Source organism: Anomaloglossus baeobatrachus, chromosome 3, assembly GCF_048569485.1.
Source record: "Anomaloglossus baeobatrachus isolate aAnoBae1 chromosome 3, aAnoBae1.hap1, whole genome shotgun sequence".
NCBI lineage: Eukaryota > Metazoa > Chordata > Amphibia > Anura > Aromobatidae > Anomaloglossus > Anomaloglossus baeobatrachus.
The window spans coordinates 651,994,874-652,004,312 of record NC_134355.1 but is presented as its reverse complement, the minus strand read 5'-3'; the positions used below and the strand labels follow the sequence as shown (position 1 = coordinate 652,004,312).

General features: G+C 41.1%; 1 protein-coding gene across 1 annotated transcript; it reads left to right on the top strand.

Annotated features, from left to right (window-relative positions):
- Window positions 1-511: 511 nt before the first annotated feature.
- Window positions 512-8,630, top strand: LOC142297378 (serine/threonine-protein kinase SBK1-like). Its single transcript, XM_075341605.1, has 3 exons — window positions 512-629; window positions 6,817-7,019; window positions 7,860-8,630. The coding sequence occupies exons 1-3, from the start codon at window positions 512-514 to the stop codon at window positions 8,628-8,630; spliced, it is 1,092 nt and encodes a 363-aa protein (XP_075197720.1).
- Window positions 8,631-9,439: the final 809 nt, after the last annotated feature.

Here is a 9,439-nt window from a genome sequence, read left to right as displayed (position 1 = left end):
CCCAACTCCTAGAGAAGTGACTTCACTAATAGTGAGATTGCAGCTCTCCGGATACATTGCATCAGAATCAACTTGAGAAAACCCAACTGAATCTACATTGCCCAGGTATGATTTACTCTATAGATTAATAATTACCAAACCCAATGATTTGGGACCATCTAGTAATCTAGTATGTATGGTGATATTCCTGATCTGACACCGGGGAGAATTGGGACAAGAATGGGACTTATTGGTTTTAATATGTCTCATCCTTTATTCTGGTGATGAGCAACCAATGGTGATAACAGCTCATTCCCCTCTCCCCATTAATCGCTATGTAAAGATGTATAGACGTCTTCATACTGAAATCTGTCCAACCCTCGGCCAGCTTACAATATGTATAGTGTGTGTGAAATTGTGATAATCATTCTGTACCGCTCCATTTTTGGATTTTACAGCAAATGTCATCTCACATCTGCATTTTCCTTTTCGTGATAGATTTGCTGTAAAACAAAAAACATCCTAAGCTACAATGGAAGCAACTGGATCATTTGAGCTCACCAAGACCAGCGAGAAGGATTTCCAGATTTTGGAGACTCTGGGCAGCGGCACCTACGGCAGAGTGGTCATGGCTATGGAGAAGAAAACCGGTGAGTCCAACATTACACGTGAGAAGAAGTAGTCATTTTATATGGCTTCTTCTAAAGTCTATTCAATATTTCTGAAAGCCATAGACACAATCATACAGTTTTTGTAAAAGTTATAATTTTGTATAAAGGTCAAATCCCATTATATAATATGAAAACCAAATTTTTTTTTTTTATTTTTTCTGGATGTGCCCATTTTAAAGGGAAAACCAATTTTTACTTTCCCATGGTCATTTTAATTAAGAGCCAGAATATTTTTTTTTTCTGGGGGAGTTGCATTTGTCTGGCAGCGTTTGGGGCTTCAAATAAATAATTAAACGTTTTCTAGGGAAAAAAAAAAAAAAAAAGCATTTCTCAGTTTTACATTCTCTGCCCTTCATGTGCTGCACAAGTAAACACTGGCAGATCTGCTGTGGGGGTTTTCTTTAATTTCTCCCCATATTGGAATTATTAGACAATACGTTGTATGCACCTGAACTGTAAAATACAATTCAATAAAAAAACAAAAAAAAAAAAAACACAACCCTCCTACAGGTTTATTTACAATTTCTTGTAACTGTAGGAGGATGTATTTAGGAGGATGTATTTTTTGCAGGAAAATATGTAGTTTTAGCTTTGTTTTCTGTCTATAGCATTATTTATCCTGTAAAGACTTAAAATAAAATATATATCATATAATGATTAATTATAATGTAATAAATTCCATATGAAATAGAGATTATATATATATATATATATATATATATATATATATATATATATATATATATATATATATATATATATATATATATATATATATCTTTGTCAATGTAGCCATATTTAGGCTTGTTTTTTTGCGGTAGGAGTTCAACTTTTGAATGCCATTTAATATGCCACATATTCTGTAAAACTGGGAAAAAAAAATTATATATTCCCCCCCCCCCCGCACTTTTTTTTAAAATGTATTTATTTACCATGTTCACTATACATGACAACCGACCTGACTGATTCTCCAGATTACAAACCTGTACAGTTTTACTTTTATCTAAACTGAAAAGAGATCATATACACTATATTATATATACACACATACACACATACACACACACTATATAGATCTCAGGCTCATGACATTTCCAGGAGGGATTTTCCGGTCGTTGATTCCTATATTATTCCCAAATTACCCTTACCCGGTATCAATAATACACGGACACTGCTTGCGACTTGGTAAAATATGGTCACAGAAGCCCTTTATTGCCTATTGTTTACACACTAACACAAGGGGGTGCCGTCCAACGGGCGTCCCCAACATTTAATAGGTAATACCATAATAATAATAATACAGTATGTAATACAATACGTAACCCTGGGTAGGCCCGGTCCAGAAACCACCTTCCACCACGAAAACATGATCCCTGGCCGCAACACACACCGGGCCGGAGATGAGGTATGAATCACCTACGGATCAAAACCCCCCACCTTGCAGGACCCATGCCTGCAAGATCCTTGTAACCGGAGCCACTATATCCTACAAGTGACTCTCCAATCAAACAACATTATCCGTTAAACCGCCTTTGGACCAGACCTACCCCCGCCATAAGTCCGGTCCAGAAGCCATACTCCACCACCAGAACACAATCCCTGGCCGCAACACACCGACCCAGAGATACGAGGCATTAATCACCTACGGATCAATACCCCAACCTTGCAGGACCCCATGCCTGCAAGATCCCTGTAACCAAAGCCACTATATCCTACAAGTGACCCTTCAATCACACAACCATCAGAAACACGATCCCTGGCCGCAACACACCGAACCAGAGATACGAGGCATTAATCACCTACGGATCAATACCCCATGTGCATGACAGTAACTGTGACCTCAAAAACCTTAAAGCCAGTTAGCGACTTTAATCCAACAACATCCCCGGCTGCAACTAGCCCAGAGATCAGAGGTATTAATCACCTACGGATCAAAACCCCTATGCCTTTCAGAACCACGTGCTTGCACTGCACTTGGATCCAGAACCATGACCCCAACCAGTGACTCCTCCTGCGATTACCATTTCACCAAAATGGATCACTGACCATAACAATGGTCTCATATTTAAATGAGGTAAAAGTCACCAAAGGAGTAATACCCTTACCCAAACCAAAAACACCCGTACTTTCAATTACCTATCACCTGGGGCACTATAGCCACCTGTGACTCCCTGGCAACCATCAACTCCTTAATATATAATCCTTGGCAACAACACTGACCCATATATAAGGCATTGATCACCAACGGAGCAATACCTCCTCCCTGCAGACAACCTTGTACCTGCAGGTCACCAGTAACCGGAGCCACTGTACCTTCCCCAGTGGCTCTCCATCCAAACACCAGTAACAATTAGAGCTCCTCTGGACCAGACCTACCCCCGCTGCTGTGACAAAGGACATAATCCCCATTATTTATGCTGATCATAGACATACATCATACACATCATATACATATACATATATTCCCACATTACCCCCATCTTATTCACCCACTTACAAGAATCTCATTTTTTTTTTTTTTTTTTTTTTTTTTTTGTTGTAATGGCTCTTAAAATTGAATAATTATACATGCATATAAACACACCAATAATAACAATACACAATAGAAGGGAGGGTGGGTGGGAAGCTGTCATCCAGGAAGTGCAAAAGGAGGTAATTGACTCCCACCTCCTATTATATACACCATAAAGCTCCCTCCTTTCCTTCCACCACACTCCACCCCCTAACCAATCACCCTCTTTTCCTCATTCCTAAACGAACCAACACTGTTTAACCCCATCAACTCCCTACCCTCCGGGCTGTCATGTCGCCCCTACACCCTATGGGTTTCATGGCTTTCTATATAACACAAGCTGATGAGTCACATTTATACACAACAGGACAAATTGTCTTATTTACTGCTCCATTCTATGTGAAGCAGAACTATCACTACGGTAAGAGGACAAACTGTTGTGGCAGCAATTATTAGAGCATTTCATAGATCGGAAGTGTGAAAGTTTGTCTTGAGGTCTGGTCCATAGTTGTGATGCCCCCAGATGCTCTGAGGAGCACATTTTTTTGAATTGATGTAAAACACTATGAACTGCTCCAATATTTGCTGCCACAACTGTTTGTCCCCTTCCCATACTGATAGTTCTGCCTCATGACACTTATTTACTGCTCTATTCTATGTCCTGTTGTGTATAAATGTGACTTCAGCTTTTGTTAAAAGAAAAAGGTTTTGGTACAGTGTTAGCCAGTAGAAAAATTATTGATTGCTCAGTGAGAAAAAATTAAAATTTTGTAGTTGTGATATATTTTATTTTAGTTGGCCATTAAAAGGTATGATGTTATAAAGCAAGCTTTCGAGACATCTCAGGTCTCCTCCTCAGGTATGGTGAGGCATGCCTGAGGAGGAGACCTGAGATGTCTCGAAAGCTTGCTTAATAACATCATATATTTTAGCCATTAAAAGGTGTCACAACTACAAAATTTTATTTTTGTTTCTCTCACTGAGAGCAATCAATTTTTCAGCTTTTGTGTTATACCATGCCTGATGGAGACCTGAGGAGCTGCTATTTAGCTATTTACCATTTTTTCAGTCATTAAAAAAGGTCTCAACCACTGAGGACTCTTTAAAACCATGTCTTTCTATCCACTGGCTAACAGTACAAAGATATGGATAGATACACATATATAATACACATACATATTAATCTACATATACATATTACACACACACACATAAGATTAGAGAAATTAATTGGTTTAAATGTCCATATTATTGATCTATAATTTCTCACAATAATATGATGTCCGGTGTTGGAGACCTGTGCTCTATAATATAACATCTATTAAGACAAATTACTGAAACAAAAATTAAAAAAAAAAAAACAAAAAAAAAACAAAACGACAATTTATAAGATTTAATATTGCCAAGTTCACAGGAACACCCGATTAAAATACAAAATCAATTAATTTGATCAGTAAAGAGGTAGTGAGGAACAAAAGTCAAGAAACCAGAAACTTTTTTTAGCCATAGCAACATTGCATTAACGGGCGAACAAACCATCGTATCTAACAAAAATGGTATTCCCTTTAAGTCTTGAGCTGACTATTTTAATTATAAGCCCCAGAAAAATGAGAATGCTACAGGTCTCTGAAAATTGCAACAAAAGCTAATTTTCTTTTAAATTTCTGAATTATTTTTTTTCTAGTTTAGATACAAAGAAACTACACGTTTGAGAATGAATACATACATACATACATACATACATACATACACTTTACTTTCAATGGCACAATTTTAACTTATTTTTTTACACTTTATGGATTTTATTAGTCCCCTTAGGGCACATTATTACTGCACTGTCCAATCACTTCTGCTGTTCAGAGGGATGCTGAAGCATTGCTGGGATCAGCAGAAGTGCTGCTCTCCTGTGAATGCCGGCCCTATGGCACCATTCACAGGAATAGAGTCAGGACAGCCACAGGGGTCATCAGCTGAACCCTCCCCACTTTCATGACAACCCATCAGCCGTTCGCAATCGCGTAACTGAGCCACTGATTGTGGTGGGGAATAGTGCGATCCATGCCAGACAGTGTTATATTGAGTTGTCAGATTGACAGCAGGAATTAACTGGTTAACCGGAGTGGGTGGATCAAAGATCCCCCAGCGTCTGTTCGCTGCACGTCAGCTGATCAGATCAGCAGAATGAGGGAAAAAACATGGGTTGTGTGCGAGCCTGTATTAAAAAGACAGAGCCTTTGATGTATAGGAACTTCAAATGGTTTGTAAAGTGTTTCACACACAGCAGCTTCCCATCAGCACCCGCCCTATAGACGCCTACCGCCATCTACCATTGCCCTACAGGGCGGCCGATGAGGAGCGCCATCACCAGCAGCCCATGGGCCTCTGACACAGCTGCATATCAGGGGTAAAATTGCAAGGATCGGGAGGTCATCAGTACTCAGTTACAGCCGGGTTGTGTATAATTGCTCAGGCTCCTGCAGCTGATCACACCAATACAGAAGCTGAACCGTGCGATCAGCATGACATAGGTCACTTAGTGCTCCAAAACTAATATGAGCTCAAGGAATATACATGTAATAAGAGGTTAAATACCAATATTTAGAATAAGACCCATTTTCTACTTCATATTTGTTTTTTTTTTTAATTTCATTTTGTGTCGCCAGGGGTTAAGGGGATACCCAGAACCGGGCCAAGGGTCGCTTCTGGAAAGGGGATCACGGTGTCGTGACCCGGTCTGTGCTCCCTGGTTCCACAATAAAAAGGGGGGTTGTGTTCGTGACGCCACCCGTGGAATGTGATCAGAGATGACCACCGCTGCTGCAGAACCTCCGGGGTGATGGAAGGCAGCTTGAGATGGGACGGCTCCCCACGGGTAGAGCCTTTTCCCCGGGGCAGTGTGATAGTAGTCTATGGGGGGAGTGCAGGACACGAGCACAATAAACAGGCAGACTCACGGTTTTGCAGTTTCTTTGTCTTTTACTGGTGATGGTATTCAGCAGAGTACTGTCCACGGAGTCTGTGAGGGGTTCAGGGCTTCTCCCACCCAGCCGGGCCGTTTTGGCTTCCTTGCCTGCACTGTGTGTCTGTGGCCCTGCTGCCGCGTGAACTATGCAGCTGGCTGTGCTCTGCTCTGCTCCTATGTACCAACCTGACAGGCAACTCGAGTCCTTACTTGTATGTTCCTGAACTCTGCGTTTGTTGCTTGTGTCTGTGGTACAGGTGAAAGATCTGGAATCTTCACTTCTCTGGTGGTAACTGTGCAGTATGTAACCTGCAGTCTCGGATCCAGCATCCGTTCTGTGTGCTCCACTGGGATGAACTCAGCAATGCTCTGCCTCCCAGGAATGTTCCTCTGTGTACGCTTTCTCCTTTCCTCAGACCCTCAGCTAGGCCTGGAATTGGTCAGTGGATCCTGAGGTGAGCTAAAGCCAGCTTCCAACCTGCAGATCCTTTCTCCTCAGTGCTCTGCACTGGACTTCCAAACTGAAACTACTGACCATTTCCTCCTTCCCACCAGAATATACAGGGAAGCAGCTTGGTCTCCCCCTTCTGGCCAGGAGGTCTTGGTGTTGTGTGTGGGGAGTTAACCCTTTGTGTTGTTACTGTGGCAACCCTGGGGTGCCACAATTTCATCTAAACAATTTTTTAAATCAGGAACACACGTGGCCCTTAAACTAATGAAGAAGAGGAAGACAAAGGAACAAAGTTTCCTCCACGAGCTTTGTGTGTCCATCACCTTATCGGGTCACGAAGGGATCATCTTCACTCACCCCATCTACGTGGACGCGGAGTATTTCTATGTCCTGACTCAGGATTTGGCCTCTGCTGGAACTCTCCATTCGCTAATTGAACCCAGTGTAAGCATTTCACAATCACAAAGTGTTTTTGAATATGTAGCTGTAGAATCTTGGGCAGATTTTTGTAAATATTCTGACGTGTGGTCAGGAGTGGCATTTATTATTTTTACAGCTGATTTAGATACCTAGAAAAGTGTTCTCCAACCTGCAACCCCTAGTTCTTTCAAGACAACTTATTGCCTTTTTTTGGCACATTGTTATTAGGGATTGTGCATCCACTAGTGCAGTGTGCACCAACCCCAGATCATGTTTTCAGGATTTCAGTAGTATTGCACAGGTGGAATAATCACCTGTTCAGCTAATTAAATCACATATACAATTACTACAGAAATACAGAAAACATGCACTGTTGGTGGCTCTTGAGAACTTTAGTTGGGGGAACACTGAACTAGAGAGTCAGTTGGAAATCCGTATTCTAAATTACCACTCCGGGTTCTTTATTTCACCACCAGATAGTTATCAGTAAGGCATGTTCTCTGTATTTAGTAAAACACAGATTAGCCATCTTCTGCTATTCCCATTGCTTGTCCCGTTCTTCCTTTGCACCACGTGACCGGAGTGGTTACTGGCTGAATTGTTACAGTGTTTGCCGGGCAGACTGGAAGTCACTTCTCAATATAAGTGTAGTAGACACTGAACGAGGCCCTCAGACTTCCAGCAATAGATATCAGTGACTTCCACCAGTCAGAGCTGTAGTCACAAAAGTCAAGAGGTGTTTGGTGTATGTAGCAAGATGCTTACCGATTTAGAGTGGTGAAAAACAAAGCAGAGCAGCCCTTCCTCTCTGCGTTTGCCACATTTTCTAAGGCAGCATGTATCTAATGGTTTCTTCTTTTCCAGGTTGGAATTCCAGAAGTGATGGTGAAGCGTTGTGCAGTACAGTTGACCAGTGCACTAGAATATATGCACGATCACTCACTGGTGCACAGAGACTTAAAACCAGATAATGTGTTACTCATGGACAAAGACTGCTTCCATATTAAATTGAGTGATTTCGGCCTGACACAAGCCATCGGTACCCTCGTGTCATCAATGTCACACATCATTCCCTACATGTCCCCAGAGCTGTGTCAATTGCAAAGCTATGAAGCTTTAGTCTTGCGACCCAGCATGGATACATGGGCCTTTGGTGTACTTCTGTATGTTGCATTCACGGGATATTTTCCTTGGGAAAGGGCCGTCAAAGACGATCCTCTGTTCAAAGATTTTATCAAGTGGCAACGTTTTGGAAACCAAACAGCCCCGCCAGGACATTGGACCAAATGTTCCACTAAAGCTCAAGAATTATTTCATGCCCTGCTCGCTGAAGACCCCACCATCAGGAGTCCAGTGACCATAACCATGAACTATCTTCACTTTCCATGGGGAGAAGACATGCCTGACAATTCTCTGGAAACTGTGGAAGACCGTGTTGAGGTGGAAAATTTGGACAATAAATTCATAGTCATTGAAGGAGAAGATGAGTACATTGTGATTGAGGACCGAGGGGACATCGAATGCATCATAATAGCTGATGGCTCATTGGAAGCAGTTTCTAGCTCCAGTAACACTGCACTGGTTTTGTCTGACAACGCCGAACTTCATTTGGGATCTGAAGTGGAGATCGCTTAAGTCTTCCAAGGTAAATATGTCGAGAGCTTCTAGTCTTCCATTATACTTACTGTTAAATTTGTCTTGGGTTCTAAATTACAGCTGGGGTCAAGTGTAAATGTCATGATATAAATGTAGATTTGAATTTGTGTGTTTTTAAACCCCCATTGATGGAAGATGTGGTAGGCAGGTTTGTGTACAGGCCCAGCAGAAACCCAAACACTTCTCCCTGCCCAGTTCATTTTGCTTGGTTTAAAAGTCCCGTTATGTAAATGGCCTTTATTCTTCGTTATATTAGCAGTTTTAGGATGAGAAATCTAGCTCCCTATATTAAAACTTGCGTAGATTGTGTAGATATCTCAGCTTACACTAAATGTAGCTTTCTTATGGATCAAGAACGATTGATTTCTTGGATAGGAACCCAAGTAAACTGGGTTGGGATGTTGGTTAACCTGATAAGAAACTCCTCAATTACATCTCTATGGCCCTAAAGTAACAAGACCCTAAATCCAGTATACATAAAAAAAAAAAAAAATGGTCAATACCATTTAGAGTAACATTAACTAAAGTTTGCTATAGTCATTAATTTAACATCATTTCCTTGTACTCCTTTTAGAAGTACATTTTCATATCCTGGAATAATATTAAAGGGGTATATATACCGTATCTCCAAATTATCATTATTAGTATATACCTACGATTAGAAATGTAGTATAGTTTTCCTGATATACTGTCACTTACCTCATGTTCAGGGCATTGCAGGACCTTAGGTATCCATGGTTATGACCACTAGCAACTAACTGGCTGTGAATAAATGTGTTTTCACACCT